Source organism: Harpia harpyja, chromosome 23, assembly GCF_026419915.1.
Source record: "Harpia harpyja isolate bHarHar1 chromosome 23, bHarHar1 primary haplotype, whole genome shotgun sequence".
Lineage (NCBI taxonomy): Eukaryota > Metazoa > Chordata > Aves > Accipitriformes > Accipitridae > Harpia > Harpia harpyja.
The window spans coordinates 14,389,682-14,414,487 of NC_068962.1; the positions used below are offsets into that span (position 1 = coordinate 14,389,682).

A 24,806-nucleotide genomic window follows, 5' to 3' on the forward strand; every position below is an offset into this window, starting at 1 on the left:
TGTGCCAAGAGTTATTGAAGAAAGTAAGGTTGCCATGGTAAGTGCACACACTTTTTCTGTGCAGTAAACAAATAAAATCCAGGTAATATTTGTGTGTGTATACTACTGTTTCTTGAAGATTCAGGAACAGAGACAATCTTATTCCTAACTATATAAAAATAGAGATGAACATTACTTATGTTACCACTTGAAATGACCAGCAGTTAAAATAAAAAATCATTGACATTTTGTATGTCTCATTTCAAGTGCTTAACTGAGAGAAAATGGGAAAATGAGACTTAGGGTTTAATTTGAAAACTGTGAATAATTAAAAGTTTTGAGTAATTAAATTAACGTCAGTTAGGTAAATCAACAATATTGCAGTAGTTCAAACATAAATGTGATTTTCCTGCCCTCTACAATGTTGTCATACTGGTTTAGTACCACCCGATTTCAAAAGAGTTTGTGTATACAAGCTGTGGCATAGACATAAAAAGCATGAAGTCCATTATCTTTACATCAGGTAATGACTATATAAAACCTGTTTATGATGCATCAAGGTAAGATTCAGTAATATCCTGTACACTTTAGATATTCTGATTGATATTCATCGCCCTCACCTACCTATATGTGTCTGTTCTGCACCCTTCTGATTATCTAGACTTTCTGCATGGGCAATGTATGCAATATATGACCACCTGAACTAATTTAGATATCCACATTACAATGAGATGAGCAACACCGTGTTTCTCTCCATTAACTATGAAAAGACCAGATGACTAATTCAAATATACTTTTCTTATTGTCCCAGTTTGCATAGTATTAAACTCTAAGTGCCCTAAGCAACTTTGTAATGCACAGTCATAACAAAAAAATCAAATTTGAGACCTCAAAGTTTGATATTAAAGTTCCTCTTTAGATAACATTAAAATCAGTTTTAAGGTTTTTATGTCATTATCAGTTTTAGGGGTTTTTCATGTGATTACTTGCCATGTATAGATTTAGGTCCTCATATTTGAAAAGAACTTTAATTTGTGTTACTGTTGTTTTAGTAAAAATGAATAAGATCAGTGCAAGAATGGTGTTGTACTCTAATATAGTAGCTAATATTTTTGTGCCTTTTAGGGCTTTACTTTTTCAAAGTAGTTGTATATACAAACAGCCTACGATGAGAACCTTGAAAATTTACTTGTGCATCATAAAACAAAGACCAGGAGCATATCTTTGAAGAGAATTTCCCGTCATTCCCCCAAACCTTATTGCACTTTGCTTCACATCAGGGATCCGTACGGGAAAGCTTGCACTGGACTCCTTCTGGAGGAAACAGAGCCAGAAGATGCACTCCAGCAGCTAACAGGCAGTTAGTGCATGGGAGCAGACCTGAGCTACTCCGAAATAAAATTCCTGGTGTTAGGTCCAGTTTCTCTGTATGGAGCTGCGTGCGTGCACACACACACACTGTAGTTTTGTTTTACCATAGGTAATTTTCTGCAATGTAGAAGGGACAAAAGATGCCAACGACAACCCTTTTGTGAGCCAAAATGCCAGAGTTCAACCTGCACTTTCCTTTGATTCAAGTGCTTTTTACCACTTGTATGCCAAAGTAACTCATTTCATTAGGAAAATGGGATGATAAATAATTGCAATGCATTCACATTTCTACCTGCACTTCTAAAACACTCTGCATCCTCTCCCTGCATTATCCTATCAATGGTGGGATATACTACCACTGCTGCTGCCAGCACTTGTGCTCTCTCCGTTAGGACTCAGATCACTCAAAACACAGCACACTGCAGCACAAATTCTGTCACTCTTAAAGTATTTGATCCCTAAAAACTAATTCTGCCAGCTTACACCCTTCTCGCTCCCATGGTACGTACTGTTGCTGTGGATGGAAAAAATGTGTAGCGCTGTATTTTGACAATATGCAGGTACATTTATCCTCCAAGTGCCTTCCTTTGGCACATCAGGCTGTAATTTATTTCATTTACTTTCTTCTGTACCACGTGATGGAGAATGTGAAATTTGATTCTTGAGTTTCAGCACAGTAGCATTTTGTTGTAGACAAGCTTGACAAAGGCTGTGTTATTACTTTTAGCTTACTTAGGCTATTAAAATGATTCATGTGCCGTATTTCAATCACTCATTATTTTGCCTCACTGTTTTCTTCAATTGATTAAATCTCTAGTAATCAAAAATTTTACATTTTAGGCTTACCACTTATTTTGACTACACTTCATTGTTAGGACTGATCATTTAATAAATATCGATTGAGCAAGCTGCTCAAAATTCACCAAGTTTAATGCATAAAAATGTAGTTAGATGGTAGTAGCTTTGTGTAAGTCTACTTCCAGAGAATAAATAGAAATTTACAATTAACCTCATGGGAAAAGAGTTAGGACAAAGCCTACTGAGCTCTTTTGAAAATCATGATTGTTTTGCCCAACAAAATGCAAGCAGAGAGCAATCCCTTTGAAAACTGTTCTCTTAGAGTCCCAGAGTTATATGGTCAAAGAAAGAGGAGAGAATACAGGATCCTGTGGAAGGAACTCTGCAGGATGTACTCTTGGAGAGCCTGCAATGTATAATAAAAACATGTCCATAGGCTCTGTGAAATCAACTTGTTTAATTATACTAATAATAGGAAGTAAGAGTATAATGCTGAAGTGCTGCAAGGCTCAAGATTTGTTTTCATAAAAGTCCTTCTCTAGGGAAGAAGAATATAATTAAAACCTTAGTTTTCACAGAAAGTATGGAGATCTGAAGAAAAATGGGAGTTTCAAGGAAAGTCATTAGTCTTGATCAAAGTTATTTGATAGAAAATGACAGTCGTCTTTTGCTAAATGTGCCTGCTTACAATGCAAGAAAAATGACTATATTAACTTTTACTTTGCCATTTTTGCTTAAAAGACAATTGTGTGTGTTGCTCATGATTAAATATTCTAAAATATTATTCTTGCAGGCAGATAACATTCCTTTAGTGAATTGGTTCTGGGAATTGGCCAATCACTGGGAACATTTTAATGACTGCAGTCACAGTATCACTGTTATTTGAAGAAGCAATAAGTCATCAGCCACGATGGCATCTATTGTCCTTTGGACAGTTTGGACTTGATCCTATGGCCTTCACCAGGTGTTAGTTGGCGTAGGCTACAAATATCTGATGGGTTCAGTTCATCTTCCAAAAATAAAATGTGGACCAGGGCTTTTCTGCATTTCACAAAAGGTGAGTGGATGTTCTTGAAGATTAGCCCCAAGAAGAACATACCTTTGAATTGGCCCTGAAGCAGAAGTGGCATTCATTGAAATGATGACATTTGCATGTGAGGCCTCAAGGAGAGTAATTTCTAGCCATGAGTCTTCCCTGGAGGCTCTGGAACAAGAAAGATTCCATTAAGAACTTGAAAATGACCGTAGTATGAAGTTAGACTATATTAGACTAGAAATGTGAGCTAAAGATTGTAAACATCACGTGAGAACTGCTTGTGAGCAGTGCCTGAAGTTTCTCAGTTCGCAGGCAGCATGCAGAAAAGTATCAGCTTATTTGTCCTGTTATGAAAGCTACATAGTTAGCTTAAAGCTATCTATAATAACACTTGTGTGGCTGCAATATAAGCATACACTTTGATAGGAAGCCAGAAAGAGTTCTTAAATGAAGGAATTATCATAATTTTGATAGTGCTTTGAAGTGTTTCTCTGATCAGGCAGCGCTGCTCTTCCCATGAGATCACTAACCACTGAAATTATTGCTGCTTCGTCAAGACACTCTGGCTTGAAGCAGAGCACTAGAAGTCTGGAAGAGGGGCTCTGCCGTTGGACTTCTTTGTCTCCATCTTTCTCAAGGGAAAACGGGCAAAGATTTGGTAGGGATCTCCCCAAATTACCCTGGTGTCTCTCTCAGGCTGCTGTAGGGAACAAATAACTCCGGGGAATCAGCAATGCCAAAAATTGGGTGAGTAACACGAAAAATGTCAAAAAAATACTATTAGCTCAGTTGGACCAGAAGAAAAAGTTAACCGGCATTTCCACAGCAGAAACATGCCTCAGCCACCTTTTCCACCGAGATATTTGGCAAACTCTAGGGCTGTCCAGCCCCGAGGTTGGGCGGCCAGCCCACCTCACGGCAGTGTCCTGTGTCAATGACAGACGTCAGCTTGGCTGTCTGCACACCCAGCCACGGCTCACCGGCCACCGGCACGGCACGGCAGCGGGAGCTGCCGGGGGAAAAGAGAGGCAGTGGAGGAATCGGGGAGGACAGCCCGAAAGCAGTCGCTCTTCGATTTCATCTGCAGTCACAGCCTGGTAGTTCCCTCTGCCTCTCTGAGGATGCTGGGCACGAGCTCCCCTCGCGACACAGCCCGCCTGTGAGCCGAAAACCTCCTTTTCCAGCCCTCTGCCAGCAGACAGGAATGGCAGTGGCAGTGCTTTTTCCCTACCTTGACTGCTTTGACTCTTCCAGAGATATTGCTCAGGGTCCTCTCCATCTTCTCTGTAAAGTACGACGAAAATCCCTCACATTAGAAGGCATCAGGGAAGGTCAGCCATCCAAGTTAATTAAACAGTGCCGCAGTCAGCACAGCCACACATAGATCTTGTATGTTCCTTTTTTGCTAGAGTTACGTTCTCCAAGGCCAGTGCCTCTGCCAGTGATCAAGCATCTGAATTCATTTCATTTTCTCCAGTGATTTCTATTGCCCATTTTCAGAAAATATATTACTCTTGGTTCAAGCTCTGGTTAGAGCATTATAGATCACAGCTCTTTTACAACAATATTTTGGAACAGTGATGCTAAATACTGAATTATTATAAAAATAAGGATGGAGAACATAATTACAAACACAGTCAGGATGTTGTCAAATTCACTCACCACATACCTGCCAGCCCAAACTCCATCAAGAATAAGAAAACTCCAGGGTAGCTGTTATTCATCTATCCATCTATTTTCACATCTTCTTTTAGCGTTCAAGTTAGAAACAGCAGCATTAGCATGAACTGATAAAGACATCATGACGGTGATGGATGGAGTTCCAGAAACATATGCTGGGGATATGACTGATTTCAGAGACGTACATAAATGAAGTGAAGAGGTTGTATCCAGTCTGGTGGAGCCAGTGTCTTGATCTCCCTCAGCAAAGAAATCTCACTAAGCTATGCCGTCATTTATCAGATGATCTGGTAATTAAAGTAGTGTCAGCAAGGCATCTTGGCAGTCTCCACTGAATATACAGTTTGTAAATTTTTGTTATTGTAGCCAGGATTGTCCGCATGAAGGCTGTGCAAAGCTGGTAGGCAGAAATATATCTTTTATTCAACCTACTGATAGATTTGGAGAAAATCCCTAAGATTTCAGATACAAAAAGCCCTTCTTCAGTTTTGAAACAGAACAACCTACAGATGCGTTCAGATTGCCGCTTAACTGAACTGTGTTAAGCTGACAAGCCGATTACGGAGGGGAAGGAGAAAGGCAGCTGCTTCGGGTCAGGCTGTGAGCTGGGCTGGAGGGACCACAGTACTGCGCTGAGTCAGCAGATGTGCCTCCAAAGTCTGGGGATCCCATGAAATGCTCCGAAGACGAGTTGTGTCCCGGTTGCATTGAAAGTGGTCCTTTTGTAGAACACTCTGCATGAACATAACGAGGTTGGGGAGGTGTTGACCTTCTGTTCCAGGGTCAACAGTAGTGATAGCTGGATAACAACTGCATCAGTGACAGCTTTGCCAACACACAAGGAAAACTGTTAGCGGATAGGAGTGGGAAAAAAGCATTAAGAGTGGTAAGCAGCAAGTCACCATCTTCCTGCCCAGTATAGCATGTAAAACCAAGACAACTTTGTATTCACGAAACAACTTCCACCAAAGGCTCTCCCAACTTTTTCCCACCCTTCAATACTCAGACCTCCCAATATCCCTTGGGGGGGAAAGTATTATTATGCAAAGGCTAAATGACTTGCATTCTGCTAAGGATAAATGATTTGCCTAAAGACACAGAGCAAATCAGTGGCTTTGATTTATAGCTCTGATCTGGCCTGACTGCAAGGGAAGACTTTTCTGGATTCGCATGGAGCCCCACTGAAGTCTCCAGCCCCCACTAGAGAAAGAGCCAGCGCTCAGTACTCGATCTAGGAGAAGACACTCACCCTTTTTCTTGCCCAAGGTACTGTCTGCAGGGTAATGTCTGCAATGTCTTTGCATTATGTATTTGACACAAAAAAATAGAATATAATAAGAATACTGTAATGTGATAATGTATGTTTATATGCATTGCCACTCTTCTTAAAATTGTGTTTGAGCAATCTATCTTGAATATTTCTTGTTTCTATAGAACTCTTTGCTAGCTAATTTTGTAAGTGTGTCTGATCGGGCTCATTTAATTCATCATTTTCGTTTGACTCATTAATCTCTGCCTCTCCTTTGAAAGATAATCTGCATTTAATGGCTATGTTATGTAATATGCAGCAAGGCAGGAATATCTTGCACACTTTCAGAGGGCAATATTGTAATGTGTCGCTAGATTTATCTATGCATCAAAATCTCATTTTTAAGATGCCCAAAGTGCTTTCAATTACCAATGGGGTGAGTTTCTGAGCACTGCTATAATTTGTTTCTGGGAGAGTCTGAGGATTAGAAATCAGAGTCATGTAAGAGTTTTTCAAGGTATAGCCGCAATCACACAAAAAAGCTAAAGACAGGAATAAATTAAATTTAAATTATATGCTTTGTATTTTCTTATCAATAATTACTTACCCCAAAGCCATCCCTTCTGACAATCACTATGCTAAGATTGGTCATGGGCTGATTCCAGGCCCTGGTAGGGGGACAGTAAAGCCCAAACCCTCCCGTTCCCCATACTTCTTGCAGCTCCCAGTAAGAATAGCGAGGTCTTTGCGACTCTGCTATCGGCAGGTAGGTACAATCCATTTCCAGTGGCAGATGTCAGTCTACACACCTTTTAGCTAGTGAGTGAAGGTGTTTGATGTTCTTCAAACGTCTTTTAAAGACACACATTGACAGCCGCTGGAGAAATTTAAAGATGCAACAGAGCAGTAAATCTGGCCCGCTGTTGATTTTGATTCAGTCTTTGTAAAGTTTTCCAGACCGAAGAGTCAATGGAAACACTGAGAGGGTACTTGCAGACCGCTCACCTGGGTCTGGTGGCCCTTTTCTTAACTTCATCCCATTATTCTTACCAAAGGATTCACCCTGTCCATTCTAGGAAATTGGGGATAGTCAAGCTATGGCGCCTCTTCCTTCCCCTTCCTATTGTTTCTAAAGGCACATATTACCATAGCTGATGGAAGGATCCATACATTAAACACATAAATGATCCAAATAATTCAAGATGACATTGCAAATACTCTTCTTACAGGTATCAGGACTTCTTTTGTCTTCAGGTATAATCAAAGAAACTTCCTCTCCCTTACTCTGTTTAGATTACCCATAGACTGTCTTAGTCACTGGTCTTTCATTTAAGATTTTCTTAATTATCTTATACCTATTCAGTATACATATAAATACATAGACACTTTTTATTTTCATAATCTCTTTGCCAAGGACTTCATTTTATTAACAAGTTGAGACATCTAATTGGAGCAATCAAATACCATTTCCCTAAACTCTGTTTTGTTTCTCATCTTGAATCCTTTCCTATTTCTTACATTCTTTCAGAGAATGAAAATCCATATCCAACTGCAGTCAAACCAAAATTGGTAGACAAAGATTATAACTCCTTGTTCAGTGACATTATGCATTACAGTGTGATCCCATAATGGTACTAGCTCATTTTGCTACTATAACTCATTGCAAACTTGTACCTGCTTTGCTCTGCTAACTCCTCTAGACTATTTTGCACTGGTACTATTGAGGTTTCTCCATTCTACTGAGTAACTGAGTTTCTGAATGATTTTTCCCAGGAGAATTAGCCTGCATTTAGAAGTGAATCTTATTTCCTGTGCGTTATTCAATTCTTTAGGTAGTGTCTCGTAAATTTTCCCCATCCTTACTGTTGTTAACAAGTCCCTCACACTGTAAATTTCATTAAGGGGCTGCTTTTTCCTTCCTTTCTGAGAAATCATTAATGAAGATATTAAAACTTGAGCAAACCCAGGCATCCACTAGACATCTCACCCAAGTCTTACAGATTGCCACTTCTCATTATCTTTTCTTAACAGTTCTTCAGCCAACTTCAGTCCATGTGAACATGTTTGTTCCCTGGCTAGTTTGAATTAATTTTGAAAGCTGCTATCGAATGCTTTATTAAAATCCAAATAAATGATAGCTACTGCTCTGAATTCATCCAATAATTTTGCAATTCTATCAAAAAAGCAATCATCGAGTTTGTCTTGCAAGATCTGTACTTGGTAAATTCACACTACTTAATGCTGTTGCTTTCATTATCCTCCAGAAATCCAGAAATGCCTTTTTTCCCCAACACTTCTTCTTTAGCATCCTGATGATCAAAGTCAGACTTATTAAAGGGCAATACGCTGGCTGCCTAAGTATACATAATCATTGTGTGTTGCCACCTTCAATTTTCTGAAGCCCAGCAGTAGGTAATAATTGTTTTAATCTAGTCCTCCATTTCTTTTCTGCCATTTGCCTACTATGTTTCTAATAATGGTTTGAAATGTGTGTAGGGGCTGTGAAGACTAAAGCTGCTTCTTGCTTGGTCAAAGGAAATAGTTCATCTTTATACATAATCTTCAGATTATTGATGCTGTACTGTACTGTTCCACTTCTATACTTCTCTCTCAATATCTTTCTTCACTAAGTACTCAGTTGTCTGGTGCTCTTTTCTGGTCCCAGATTAAAGTGGTATGTTATTCCATTGCAGTCCAATGCCTTCATTCAAGGCCATGAACACTTTTGTTATTTTTTTATATTCCTACAACCTACTTTTTTTTTTTTTTGCTACAGCCCACTTGTTCGTAACTTATTGCCAATTGCCTTCACTGTGAAGAAAATCACTGCACTGCCTTACGTGTGCTACTACGTAGTGCTTAGATACTATGTCTGTTTTTAAGATGTAAGACATTACAAACTGAAAAGACCTGGACAATATAAAGGATTTTCTATATCAGACAACATCTCCCCTACCATGGCATCAAAGAGTCAGGACGAAATTATATTATTCATGGATAAAACAAACTAGAGCCTTGCTCAGAGAATGCATCTGCTCACTGCCCTTGGAGTACTTCAGGAGCTATGCTAGTTTTAGCCAAAAGCACTACTCCGTGTCTGTTCTTGAGTAATGTCATCAGGAAACAGTCAAACCCTAAATACTAATTAAGTGAACAAAAGCTAATATCCCACATATGGTGTGGAAAAAAAAATAATCTGGGTTTAAAACAGGATACAAGAAAGAATAAATTTATCAACTTTGCAGCCATTACCTGCTATCAGAGGATTGTCATCTGTCAGAACAGTGTCTATCCTCAAACATATTTTGACTAGGATATATTGTTTCCCATCTAAAACAAGTGACAGAGGTCTATGAAAAAACAAAAAAGCCCTACTGAGACTCTCTTGGTTTGATGGTTACTTTTTTTACATTCAGGTTCTGACCAACTCCCTTCAATTACTAATTTCATTTACAGTAAATAGAGTCATTTTTTTCCAAGAAGTTCATCATTCACTTCAGGCTATGCCTTAAAATTTCCTACATACATTATCCTACTACTGAAATTCATGATATTCCCCTTTTTTCTATCCACCTTACTTCATTAGCTGCATGTTTTATGATGTGATTTATTGTTTTTCTCTCCATGTTGACTAAGGGATCCTCGATAACTAGCTCAGATGCAGACATCTACCTAGTAGACACCTAAACTTAGCAAGTCTGACACACATTGTAGGAACCAGGCTCTCTGGAAGTAGTGTTGCACTGCTTCGTCTCAGCTGTTCAAATCTCTCTAGCTCTGCTAAAATAGGACTGGATAGTACATTAATTGAATCATTACTGCCGGGACACATGGAAGTCCCAGTCCTGCTGTGCCTTCAGACCAGGGTATACAATTCTGCTGTCACCAAGTCTGATACAAATTAGAAGTTGCTAGCACAATGTAGAGAAAGTGAGTATACTTACTTACTAGGAAGACAAACTTGATCTTGCCCAGTTGAAAGTGAGTCAGTTCTGTTTATTCGAGTTTATCCACTTGTCTATCATGCCTGCATTTAACTTGCTGAAGTTTGTAGAGTCAATTCTTATTACATATTTCCCTTAATGCATTGGTTTTAGCAAATCTCATTATTTACTTCAGTTTTTGAAACGTAGCACAATTAGCATTTTGTACTTTTATGCCCTGTCAGGTCTGTATCTGGTTAGCAGAAGCTGCAAGTTTAACTTATGTAGGAAGGAAGTAGTAGACTTTTTTGTCCTTTTATAGCCTAAACAAATCACTTTTACACACTTAAAATGTGTAGCACCATTTTATACCCTATTACAAAGTAGAATTGCTGAACACAAGTGAAACATTTTTAAAATTGTAATTGCAATTGCACACCTAATTTTAAACCTATGACCTTCATTTTCCTGTTTATTATATGTGTAATCTTGAGTACTTAGCCTCCACAGAAATTCCATGCAGCTATATCAATTACATATTTGCCCATTTTAATTTAATGTCATACTGTGCACACAAAAAAAGTAAAATGCAAACCCTATACATGCCTTTGAAATTTTGGTATTGGGCAAGGTCACAGAAGAATGAGTTATGTAAAGACAGATGCAGAGACAGTTTTTATGAACCATGATGCTGATATTTTGTCCTTAGTTTTTTATTCATCTGACTATTTTTCCCAGGCTGAACTATTACTGAAAAATACCCTCAGTGATAAGGAGATTTAAAGAGAACAAAAAAATTCCTGAGTCAACCATTTATCTGCTACTGAATTCTGTAAACTAATCTTAGCTCAAGCAAGAGCTCCCCTAAGCAGTTCATATATTTTAATATGGTACAAGCACTCTGTATACATGGTACAGCTTATGGCTTACACTGTTTTAAAACTAAAGGGAAAAATCTGCAGATGCATAGCACACCGGGTAAAATCCCAGCCAAGGCTCACCTATTCACCAGCATAGACCAGTCACAAAAAGGCACTAAGGAAGTTTTCACCTTTTACTGCCTCTCAAACCCACCACGTTTAGTGGTAACCATCACCCAGTGTTTATCTTAAGCAGAAATAACTTGTCTTACAGTTGTTGGTAACTACAGGAGGAATGTTTTAAAATGCATGTGTTTCGTTAATCTTATGATATTGGCCAGTGAACTCTTTGCAACATAAAAACTCGAGCTCTCTCCTATCACACTGGTTCCACTGGAGATTATTGTAACTGCTTGGCATTAAATTGGACGTGTCGATGTGAAATAACCCTCTGTACATATTTTTTTCAGTCTTTTAATTCAGCATGTAGCCAAAGTGCCTTCTCTGTAAGCTTTTCTCAGAGCCACAGTCCCGATTCTGTCTTGTTTTTAATTTTTTTTTCATTTGCTCCAGCCTCTTTGGTTGGAGTTTTCCTCTGCTTGTCCTTTATAGCTGCACAAATCTTCAGAAAACAACCAAGAAAGACCCCCTTCCCCCTCCCCAAAGTGCCTCTGCTTTCCAAGCTGACGTGTTCTCCTTTGGAGTAACTTACTTGCCTTGGGGTTACTTGCCTGCTTGGGTTAACCTGCTTTTGATATCAACCACCCTAAACCTTATAGGCATTTTGAAAGGGACAGAACTGCTCTGATTTCCACTTGTACATATGGAAATACATAATGATTTTGTGCTAAGACTTCTATTACGACATCGTTACGCTAACCTCCACAGAAATGTATTCAAAATGTGTCAATCAGCTAAGCCCCCGAGTGGGATGGGGAAAAATGGGTTATATCCGTGACTGTAGTAGAGTGGAAAAAATACGCACTATGAATAGTTAATGAATCTGAAAGTGCATCTCTGAAAATAATACCATTTATTAAAATGATATTTGTGAGCTCTTTCATCTTTTTAAGGGACGGATTCACATTTGTGCTTATGCTTATTGCAACCGTTCGACAGTTTTATTGTTGAAAAGTTCAAGGTACATCTCATAATTGTACCAGGAACATGCATTTATCACTGGCAACAGTTCTGTGCCACATGAAATGAATTACTGTAATAGACATGTCATGTAATAGCATCTTATTATCCTCCCCCTCTTCCTCCTCTTTCTTCTTCTTAACTTTCTGCAATGAGCAGGTCAAAAATGATGGTAAGTATAAGAGACAAAAGTGATTCCTGAGTAAGTTCAAGAAGGAAAAAGATGTTTGCCAAAAGTAACACTGTAGCAGTACAATGAGTAATTAACATCGTGTTCAATACACTGCAAAGTGAAAGTGCTCTACGAGGTCTCAAGCCCTGGTTTCTTCATTGCAGCCCTCTAATTACTGCCGAGAGGCAAGGCGATACGAAGGCAGAACCATACAAAACACCCGCAGGCTCTACCCGCTGTTCCTACAGTTGCTGTGGCCTGAGAAAAAGAGGGGCAGGACCGCGACAGAGAGAGGAGGAGGTGACGCATGGGAAGCGTACCTGAGGATCAAGCCTCACCAGCCCTGCTGATGCAGCTCTCCCTCAGCCTTGCACCACGAGTCCAAATTCTACTGGGTCGACTTAGGACAAACTGGCACAGACCTACGAGGACAGTATGGGCTCGATACAGTACAGAGGAGTTTCTGTAGTTTGACATCAGCCCCAAGATGCAAACAACACCCACTAGTAGGGTGTCTCCTTTTAGCCATTCAGCAATTTTAGTTTAATTAGATTTTGGACACAGTAGATGTGGCTGCTAACTCAAAGACAAAGTTTCAACATAATGAGACTTTAATTTCCCAAGCACATCCTCATTATTTCACATCATTTCAGCCTTATCTTCATTACACTTTTCTGACAACTATCTTTGCGCTCATTTTCCCATCCCATCCATAATACAGCCTCAGCCATCAAAATAAGTCCTTCTCAATACTGTTTCTCTCTCATGCGGTTTATGCGCTTGATCCTCAGAAAAGCCAGGATTATCAAGAACTCACTGAATCCTCTCGCTCCACTGCTGAGGCCTTGGTCCTTGCAGTATGCAGGAGTCAGAGTGCCTCTGATAGCAGCGGGACTCTGCGTGGTGGCTTCTAAGCTGAAGGTGCAGCTTAAAGGAAGCTAGGTAATTTTTGCTAGGAATAGGAGGAAGCAGGGAATTAGTCAGCAAAAGCTGATTTTCTGTTACTAAGATAGCAAACACTCCTAAGTCAGTTTACAAACCAAAGGCTCTAACTTCTCTCCCTCCTACTCCCTCCAGCTCCGCTGCGGAGCTTTCAAAGCAAATGGGTGCCTTTAAAGTCCTGCTCTTACTGAAGACGCTGAGCTGAGAGCAAATAAACAGCCCTTCATTTGGTCTTGTATGAAAACGCTCAACTTGAAAGCAGCTCAGCCACCGACTGAAGTGCTGCTGATTGCAGCGGCCACGCCGGGGAAGAAACCAGCGTGCTCTTTTTGATGTTTGATTAGGAGACGTGCTGCCAGTGGGATTGCGGAGGCAAGTGCCATTCTCCCTCCGGACGTCCTGCCGCCTCTCCCAGGGATGCTTCCAGGGCGGCCGTACACTTCGTCTCAGCTGTTTCTACACCGCTGGAGAGGTCTGTGTAGCAGAAAAGGGAGGGACGAGGCCCCTTTTGGGGGCAGTACCTCCTAGCCTTGAGTAGTTCATCCCACCTCCCTGTATCCCCTCGTAATGTAAAAGCTCTCTACTGGCCCCCAAGCCACCTCCTGCCCCAGACCCGAACTCAGGAAAAAGAGGTATGAGGGGTATGTCTCCATACTCTGCTGACATACACGTATAGGATGGGCAAAACTCTAGCCCCAGTAGAATACAGTGAAGTGTTTAACGGTCGGATACTATAAAAATACTCATTTAGGCCCCAGCTCTGCTTACCTGTGCTCAAAGCATCAATGCTGCCTCTCGTGCTTTGCAAACTCAGGACCTTAAAAATTCCCTTCGGCTTTTCAGCGGACTAAGATGCGCAGTACAGAAGAAAACATCTTTACTGTTAAAGAAAAAAAGACATTGTAGCATTGAAAGGTACATTTTGAAAAATACAGGGTTGGCTTCTACTCCCAGTGATGTCAATGTCAAAGCTCCAGCTGACTTCAGTGGGAACGTGATTGTATCCAATGGGTAAATAATTGCCCGGATTTCACATCTCATTGTTACTGAAAACTGTTCTTCAAAAAAGCAAAATAATAGCCTGAATTCAAGGACTCTATTAAAAAGCCATTTGAACTGCATTCCAGTTGAAATCACTTTTACCAATGAAAATATCTTTTTGCTTATTCAAAATTGACATAATTAGAAAAGCACAGAAGACAGAATTTGCTCTCTATTCCAGTCTCAGTCCTGTTAGTCTTGAAGTGCTTAAGAGTATTTCCAAGCCCAAATTTTGTATTTTCTGTGGATCTCTGCTTTCTACTAGTCCCAGCATTTTAATCTGTTTTGAAAAATTCCTCACGTCAAAAAATACTTTTTCCTGCATGTTTTTCATTGTAAAAGCTCTGTGTATCTATTCAGCATTATTAAACTGTTATCTCAACTGAAATGGGAACATAGTCGAAAGGCTGGGTATTATTTATCTTAGCCATGTCTCCACGTCAGAAAATTAAGACAGTGATGAATTACACATTACTATACAAAATTTTATTATCAGAGACAAAATTCAAATTTGTTCTGCTTAAAATACAGAAGATAAAGTTTCTCATTTGAAAAAAAAATCCATTTAGTCAGTCCTTAGTTAGAATGGAGTAAAAATTTTATGTTGAAAACATAGTGGTCCCATATTTATGGAGTCATTTTTAAAGGCATATCATAGAAAAACACTTTTCTGGTAAACTGTAACAGAAATTCATATATTTTATTTGGCTAATGGCTTTAATTGCTGATTAGATCTATACTGACCCATTAACATTCTAAGAATAATTCTGATTTTACTCTCAAATCCCAGGATGCTTCAAACAATAAATAACCTTGTTCAATTTGGCATTTTTAGATATACTGAGAATCAGTATCTCCCCTCTATATGCAAAATATAGGCTTTTCTATAAAAAAGAAAAGAGATAAGAGCAGGTTGGCTCTATATAAAGTAAGTTGTGATTTTAAATTCAGCAAAAACACATCACCATATCCTGCACCTGAAACCTGTGCAGAAACAGGTTTCAACCTAAATCACTTTCCAGAAAGACTGTTTCAGCCAGAGGCATGATTTGGTGCATAATCTGAAGCACTCAATTAATCCCACAGTAATCAGTGGGACTGCCTCCATGCCTATCTATGTGGCCAAGTCGCGCTCCATACAGCCTCACATCCAGCCCATGCCCAACTGCTTTGCTGAGCTGGAACTTTTGAGTAAGATCTGTAAATACAAATAACCAATGAAAGCTTTGTCAAGGAAAACGGTCCAGAATTAGAAGCTATACATGCATGTGTATATGGTACATAGCGAGCTGTGACATTATGCAATGACCTGTATTTCCTTTAAATGAAAATGGCATCCTGATCTTGCAAACGCTTATTTGTGAAACCATTGGTGAACTGTACCTAAAGTGAGCCAGCTCCACCTCTTATTTGACAAAGAACTGAATTCCAAAGAGTACAGATTTGAGAAGTGATGGAAAAATATGTTCTTATAATTACAGTATTCAGAATTAATCTAAGGCTGAGACAGACTTAATAGACGGACTCATCCATTACAACCAGCATTAATAGCTGCAGGACTTCTTCTTAAGGTGTCAAAAGATCTTACATGTGGAGTCTCTTGGGAAAATAATGCAATTTATTATCAAGCCTTTATTTTCAATAGTATGATCCATTTATGTCATTGACGTGTGTGTAGCGGAATAGATCATCAGTTTTCAGGGAACTGGTTTATGTTTATCTTCTGCAAAAATAGAGCAGCTGAACACCTTTCAGTAAAACATCAGACAGGGAGCTACAATCTCTGTTTTTATAAGGCTATACGTCTCACCCGCACCAAAGCCTATTGTCCCTCAAACATAAAAACAACATAGCAAAATTACATTTACACATATAATAAAGCTGTCTTTGTACAGGGTAGTTATACAGTAATTACAATGATGTTTCCATTAGAAACTGTCAGAATATTTTTTTTCACAGAGTGTCTAAGTCCAGGGAAGTCCATCTCTGCTGAAATCTACTGTTTGCAGGAAAAAGAGAGGGTAGTAGCCACACTCTTCACAGTACAGTATTCCGCAGTTCTCTGAACATATTACAAAGCTTTATCACATTGGAACCGATCGCAAAGTATTCATCTAACGAAAAGTGAAAGGAAAACAAAAAACATTTGTCATCCAATATGCGCTACCGAAACACAGAAATAGGTGAAACATCCTGTACACCAGCCCGGCCGTCACCTCAGGGGGCTCTTTTGAAAGCAACGGGTCAGATCCTCAGCTGCAATTCACACCAGTCACTTCAACGGATCTACCGCACCGTGCACCAGCGGAGGATCCGAGGCCACGCACACGTGTCGTCAGTTTGGCTACAGGTTATTGTGAAATTACAGAAATGAACGTATTAAGCGGACTGAAACGTATCGCAGAGAACTACGGCTGCATCTCGGCTCTTGGCCTCGCCCATTGTACCAAGACTGTCCTTCTCGGGCAAATCCAAGCGATGCTCTCCTGGAAACGGTGGGGCACTCCGGCCAAAGCCTTCTGGCTCGTGACCGCCTGCTGCAGCGCAGTCCCCTCCGCTCTCGCAGCGCTGCTCGTCTCTACGTTCTCTACCAACATCACTTTGATAGCTTTAGGAAAGAGCGCACGTAAAATAAGCAAAGCGTTCAGAAATGCTGCTTGGCAAAGCCACACTGACTTCGCTAGTTACAAATCAGCCAAATATAAATGGAGTTTTTCTCAGAAAGGACACTGGGTCTGACCCACAGCGCTTGCTCTTGTGGGTGATTCTCCATAAACACATCTCAATGAAACCAGCTCCACATCTGTTTTATAAAATCCAACCTCAACTGCATTAGCATGTGGGGGTATTCTATCCTCCACTGTCAGCCTAAAGACAAAAGATGGAGCTAAGTTCCACAAGCTTCTTCAAAATATACTTGATTTCAAGCTTCTGCTCCAACTAGGGCACGTGGCCTTTCTTTGGTGAAAGATCCTTACACATAGCGGTCCCCTTCTCCCCTTCCTTCTCACTGAAGACTAAATTACTCATGTCACCATGGACTACTTGCTCAAGTCAAAGTGGTTTTGCAAAGTGGTTTTTTTCAGTATTGGTTTTAAGACAGGCAGAAGCTTCCACAGTCACATGAGAAACAAAGTGGCCAAGTTTTTACAGTTTTGTATGCAAAAAGGGAACCGTACCAACACTAGTGCCATACAGGTTTGCACAGGCATCCAAAATTTTTTGATGTTATTAGTACAGTGACTACTATTACTACCCTTAATCCTTCCAAGCCCTTCATTAGAAAAAAGCCTGAGAAACTCACGGCACATTTTCAACATTAACAAAAATACCATAAAGTAAAAGACTGTCTGCGTTTTTATGCACTGACAAATCAAAATTTTTTTTGACCATTTCAAATGGCTTCTGAAGAACTTGGTTCTTAATATTCTAGACCTTTACAAAGATTTCAGTCAACAGCTGGGGTGACCAGAGCTCAGGGATTTAGGTTTTTCTGTGCAATGCCAGCTCACTTTGTTTCCTGCTAGCACAAGGCAACGACACTAATCTCTGAAGATCTCCCACAACCCACAACAGGCAAAGGGACCTTCTGTCCCTCCCGTCTAGCTGAGAGAAACTTGGATGGAGCCTCTCTGCACTTCAGTGATTCCCAGCTGCCTTCCTGACCCGCGTGGGCTGGCAGCAGCGGCGGACGATGCAGCCAGCAGTTTTTGGACTGCTCCATCCAACGGTGGGCAAACAGCCCACAGCCAGGCTGCTCGGAAGCAGGACGGTCCTTCTACTCCTTCACGCTCGTACTGACACCGTGGCTATAAACCCTGCTTAGGACAGGCAGCCTGTCACGGTGAGTACTCATAACAGAAGTGGTGGTAACTTGATTATACACATAAGCAGTTTTCAAAGCCACATCCCATTTCCTCAAAGAGAAGGTGGCACATTTGGCTCAAAATCTATTTTCATTGACTTCAGTATTGGCTACAATCACGTGGCAAACCAAAACCTTATTATGCAGGTATCTAAACAAAGGCACCCTCATCTGCAAATATTGGCTTCACTTTATTCTATCCAAATAATCAGACCTACTGATATTTTATGGGAAAGTTATCTCTACAGAGAATTTTTCACATGAACATATATATATAAAATATTTTCTTCTTTTGTTCTTTACTACTAAGGATTTAATTGTATGGTTCAGGATCTTTGCTGTGAAAGCAGCCTTCTGCATCAGTGGAGATGTTTCCTTTGACACTCTAAAAGCTCAGTGAAATATCCACAACAGCCCAAAAGCTACACAAAATTCATCTTCAGTTTCCAACACAGTATCAGAATTCTTGCTATATTCACTGAAAATATCATCAAAGGTCACAGACTTGGATGTTCTTAAGGACACAGGAAGTTTTTTTTCATCAAAATCAATGTCCAAGTACTCCCAGTAATAGCAGAAGTGACATTTCATTTCAGAAGAATGTTTTCACATTGTTCTGCCCTGGTCGCAATTAGTAGCTACTATCATTTTAACAGCTACTAGCAGTGGATAAATGAATAATTCTAGCAGCTACAAAGCAATAGGCTGAGATTTTTGTAGTGGACAATGTTATAAAAATACAGTAGGTATTTTTACAATAGGTATATTGTTACACTGGCATAAAATCGTATCTATTCATATGTCTTCCTATATGATTTAGTAAGCCATAACAATTAATAACTGCAAAGGATCCTGAGTCATACAAAGGTGGATTAGAGATACAGGTCTCATCAAATCTCTGTAAAATTATGCCCAGGGCTTGGGTGAGGTCCACGTCCACACTGGATCCATGTTTTGCAGCACCTTCTCTCACTAGGACGGACAAAATTAAATCCTGGATTTGAAAACGCTGAAAATTTTGGGGTATTTGGCTTCCTAATCACAATCCAAATCATAAAAATGTGTCGCATCGTTAGATAAGGACAAAGGAAGAAAAGGACTGGTAAAGGAGAAGGAAAATCAATAAGATAAATAGATTTTTCTAAGCAAACTGTATTAGAGTTTTCCATGAGGTATCAACTATTCTTTAACACACAACTGTGTGGAACTTCTTATTAAAAAAAGTTTCTAAGGACATATAATTAAATGCAAGGGGGTTGAATGCTGCAGAAAACAGCTATAGTTTTGCTGGATTTAATCCATTTAAATTTAATCCTGATTCAGTGTGAAACAGCAAAATACAAAATATAAAAAATAAAAGAATAGGGAATTATAATGGAAAGGCCAGCTCAACCTTAGCTAAAGAAGTAATACCAACATTACTAGAATACAACAATTATAAGCAATACATCAATAGGTATGTATAATAGATACATTTAGGGCTTGATATCTGTGGTAGACCAGTTGCTCAAGGCCACTAAAATATTCATTTACATCCAACACCAGCTAAAGTGCAAGAACTTCAGTTCAAATGAGCAACACCGGAAATTTGCGTGCACTGTGCAGAACACAGAGGTTGAAATAAACTTTTGACTTTGGAACAAACTGTTAGCCTGCCCTTCATCAGCGGAAAGACCAGAAACTTCGATGTGCATCCTGGAGGTATGTAGTTTAATCTGTGGTGCTGAAACAGAAAAGTCATCAAGGACAATCTTGAACAGAATTGCAAAGGGACAGACCATTACGCAAACTTCTTATCTCTGAAATCCTCAAAGCAATTCACGTTTGAGGGCTTGGCTTTCTGCACACTCTTTGGATATCATAATTTTGGGCTTCATTACAGGGCAGAGTTATATTAAAGAACATTTGGCCTGCTTTTTTATTATAACAAATCTGCATGTGATTTTGTTCAGTAGAAATTAATAATGTGATGCTACATACCGGCATTGAGGTTGAGTTTGGTCAACCACATAAAATAATACTTTGCACTTTTAAATGCCTTTCATCAGAGGATATTCAAGTGCTTTGCTAACATTAGTCAAGCCTCACAACACCCCTGTGAGGTAGGTAAAATACATAGGAGGAGGAGGAGGAGGAGGAGGATTTCACTCAACTTGGCATGATAATGTCTCTGGGCATGAGGTTCACTAGCATTGCAACACAGCACAAAGGTTTAGGGCTTACTATAAGGCAAAGAGTTAACAGTACAAGAGCACAGCATTCCCTCTTCTTTTGGTTATATATGGTCAAGCTAACATGCGGTGCTAGGCAGCACCAAACAGTGGAGCAAATGCCCACACCAGCTTTTCATGCACCCAATCCACAAACAGCACCCTCTGCACAGTAAAAAACATAAAATGACAGGCTCAAGATGGGTACGACAGCTTCATTATGGGATGTGCCTACCAGTTCTTGAGGCGCGGAGTACCATGGGAATGAGAGCCCAGAAAACAATACTGTTTCCACACAACTCTGACAATATCTGAAGATGCTTGGGTTTGGTTCTTTTTGCGCTAACGTTTCAATTCACGACTTACTGGGGATAAGCAACTGCAACCGTAAAGCGTGTTGGTAACTTCCACGCCTCGTGAAGGAAACAACCAGATCAAATGGCTGCTCTCTACTTTTGCTGGCCACATGTTCCCAATGTACAGGGCCATGAGGTGGTCAGATGGTTGTGATAGCCTGGGATGGGATAAAGAAACACTGTTGTACATCTACATTCCCCCTCTGAAGATGCTGCAATCTGCCTCTTGAAAACTCCCTGTAGTTTTGTGGGGTTTTTTCTCCCCAGTGTAGACGTGGGAGAGTATTTGGCCCCCATCAGTTTTATCCTCAACACTTAGCACCAATGGTGCAGACAGTCATTGTACAAGTAGCAGTTCCACTGTGTCACCGATCTTTCAGATTAAGGATTGAGAAAAAAGAAACAAGCATATGATTAAGAAAAGTGTCACTCATCTACAATGGTCTATGTTAAATACAAGGAAACAGAAAGAAAACCGTGTTCTCGGTATTAGCCAGTACAAATAAACACACTCCCCGCCCCTCTCTTTCTCCATATTTCACTTTTCTAACTTGGCATAAACGGTACATCCCATATTTGCAAAAGTATTGCCCACATAGAGAATCTGACCTGTCTATCATAATAAATCGCTACAGAGACCTGTCTATCATAATAAATCGCTACAGAGGCTAGTCTACTACATGCAAGACAGCCCTCTTGGGTAATTTTATGCCTTTGCATGCAAGATATTCTCCCTTTTTGCTAATTTCCATTTGAATCTTATGTTTATTTATAATACTTGTGCACTATCAGCTGCATAACTTACTACTGCACCGGTTGGGTGACCCATCGTGAGTATCACTGCCTTGTCAAATAGCTGGGAAGAGGCGGTTCATGGATTCTGTGACACCAATGCAAAGTTCCCCTCCAACACTGTATACATTCACAGCTAAAACTACACTGTTCCACTGATCAGCAGTGAATAAATGTGTATGATTATAACACATGGATGATGTCCTTCTCGTTTTCTCTCCCTCCCCTCCTCCTCGCCTCTTTCTCTTTCTCCTCTCTCTTTATATTCTGCTTATTTAAATACGGAGAATGCAGATACAACAACTGGCAACTCAAAAAATGAGCTGGCATCTTTGTAATCATATAAGAGACAATCCGAGTGGTACGCTAATTGGCAGCTAGTGGGAAAGCTGACTTTACATCTCATACTGCCCCAAGCTGGAAGCCTTCTGCATTTCCTTTTCCTTGCGTTCCTTTTGTTCATTGCAACACTGATTGTCGTAGATAGTCTTTGTGCTTTGTATAATGCCCATCTTTGATGTAACTGGAACTCACATACAAAATGTGGCTGTTATACATAAGCATGCTAGAATACAGGCAGGGACGGTACAAGCATGCACAAAATAGTCTTCGAAGGGTTTTTTGTTTGTTTTTCTTCAACATTTACATGCACCACTTAATATCATGTTTGGTTGTGTACACTGAGGACTGGATTTCACAAGCATTCGTGATCTTCTCTTCTGAAAAGCTTCTTGACAATTTCACAAGAGCCCAGTGTAAAAAAAAAATCCCATAATTTAAAAAAAAAAAAAGGAAAAAAACCTTATCCTTGCAATCTGATCTTGTATTCATAATTTTAATGTTGAACACTTCTAAAATGTCTCCTCTTTGTCTTGCAGAGCTTCATGTTAAATGGTCGAACAGAAAGACAGATTAGTGTGTCAAGGATTTTCTTAGCCACTGGAATAGTTCTTCCTTATAAAGCCTTTGCCACCGCACATTGGCTTCTACTGTTTCCACGGCACGAGAGAAAGAGGCAGCAGCTCCCTCTTCGTAACTCCTTATAAAGTTCTTTAGCTGAAAATACAATTTAACAAGTTAAATTTGCAGGAACTAAAGGAAGTAAATATTTCTAGTGCACACAAACAGGTCCGGCATTTAGGACAAACCTCCATGATCACTCTTGAAGTAAATGCAGTATCGTGTAGAAAGATTTAATAGGAAATGTAATAAGACAGCAGACTGTCAATTATATGTGATGCAATTGCTTCAGTTCCACTGGAAGATATTGGCATGTCAGTGCCGGATCACATTAATATCATTCCCTCCTTCTCTCCTGCAGCCCAGCTGCTGCACTGCATAGACAGCTGGGCTGCTCTAAACTTTTATTTCTACCTAAGAAACCAAACTGGGAGCACTGGAAGTGCTTCTAATTCAGGTTTATATGCAAATACCAGCAGAAGGCAGCCCTGATGCCCTTTGGTTTTATCAAGCTTCAGAAGAAATGTATTTCATTTTGATTCACAGAACCCTTTTGATGATATAATACAGGTCAGCTGTTTGGAAAAAGAAAGGATGGTTACAGCTTGAAGAGAATGGCAAAATAGCAAGTGGGCACTCATTTGATGATCTTTGAATGCCTGAAACAGATTCCTTCCCTTATGAGAAAACTTCGATCTTTTTTCAGCAGACTGAAAAGGCCCCTGCTCTGTTCTTGTGTATACTCAAATTATAGCCCTATCACCTGGATTATTACAGCTGATGGCACTGGTGTGCTTTGAATTACTGTTCTTTTTAAGTAAGAATTGCAAGGCTGATGTGCACAGTAGGTTGCTGGTTATGTTGACTTGTATAAAATTAGGTGGTTTAGCAACACTTATTCATAACTAGTTAATTTTTCTTTCCTGGTGACACCAAATTCACCTTGTTTATTTAAATCTAACTTCCAACAACATCTCTTTGCCATGGGCTCAAAACCAAAAAGGCCAATCCTGCAACTGTCTCATTCCCATCACAGTTAAAAAGCATGGGAGGGACCTGGAAACCATCAAAATCAGACTTTACCTGATCTCTGTACTTTTTATATCAAAATGTCTACAAGGCCAGTTTCTTTTAGGGGAAGTATAAACAGGCAGCCTGCCAGTACTATCATGGAGGTGGAAACTCAGAGTACAGAAGGCTTCCTTGTCCTGGTTTCAGCTGGGATAGAGTTAATTTTCTTCCTAGTAGCTGGTACAGTGTGTTTTGGATTTAGTGTGAGAATAATGTTGATAACACATTGATGTTGTAGTTGTTGCTAAGTAGCACTTATCCTAAGTTCAGGATTTTTCAGTTTCCCATGCTCTGCCAGCGAGCAGGGGCACAAGAAGCTGGGAGAGAGCACGGCCAGGAGAGCTGACCCGAACTGGCCAAAGGGATAGTCCATACCATGTGACGTCATGCCCAGTATATAAACTGGGGGGAGTTGGCCGGGAGGGGCCAATTGCTGCTCAGGGACTGGCTAGGCATTGGTCAGCAAGTGGTGAGCAATTGCATTGTGCATCACTGTTTTTCTTGCGCTTTCTTTCTCTCTCTTTTTGTTATCTTCCTTTTCATCATCAGCAGCATCATTATTATTATTATTACTATTACAATTACTATTATATTTTATTTCAATTATTAAACTGTTCTTATCTTAACCCACGAGTTTTCCTTTTTTTCCGATTCTCCTCCCCATCCCACCGGGGACAGAGGGAGGAGTGAGCGAGCGGCTGCGTGGTGCTTAGTTGCTGGCCGGGGTTAAACCACGACACTTGTGCAGGGCAGATCCTCAGATCTGGCCAGCACTGTCCTTCCCACCTGGGTAGCTTTGAGGAAACCAGCTGCGGCTCTTCCCTAAGTTCCTGAGGCCACTAGACTTGAGTGCAGACAAATGGTTGGACACAAAATATCATAGTGCAATCAGAGTTCAATTAATGGTGATTATGGTGCATAAGAATCATTTGATCCATTTGGGGTAATGTTGAGCAGCCGCTAAGCAGAGCATAATGCAACCGCACAACTACCTCAGTCAGGGCAGATGTTAAGTTAAAATGAGAAATCTTTGCAATCTAAATAAGAAGCACTTAGCATTTAGAACAAATTATCATGGTGTCATTTGGCCAGAATATCGGGTTAACAGCTTTTCTCACATGGAAATACTGTAGGGAAAAGAAAAACAGAGAAAGCACTAGCAGCTTCTACTTCCAACGCTGGGGTTTTCTAGGGCTGCCCTCTGCAGCATAAACTAATGTGGATAGAAAGATCTCATCTTTAGTTTCTCAACCAATAGTCAAGAGAAAAAAACCAAACCTACATATCCAGCCAAGCACAGAGAAGTGCCTGCACTACCCACCTCCTGACACCATCTCTACGCACTCGGGTGCCTTTACAAT

General features: G+C 40.1%; 1 protein-coding gene across 3 annotated transcripts in view; it reads right to left on the reverse strand.

The window, feature by feature from the left end:
- Positions 1-15,803: 15,803 nt before the first annotated feature.
- The window catches only part of TRHDE (thyrotropin releasing hormone degrading enzyme), a 220,784-nt gene continuing 211,781 nt past the window's right edge, over positions 15,804-24,806 (reverse strand). For 2 of the 3 annotated variants that reach the window (XM_052774609.1, XM_052774608.1), the window contains one exon: positions 15,804-22,470. In XM_052774609.1, coding sequence (XP_052630569.1) covers positions 22,327-22,470 — 144 coding nt within the window. In that variant the 3' untranslated portion in view covers positions 15,804-22,326. The remainder of the gene's footprint in view (positions 22,471-24,806) is intronic. The other variant, XR_008233144.1, reaches the window with a different exon arrangement.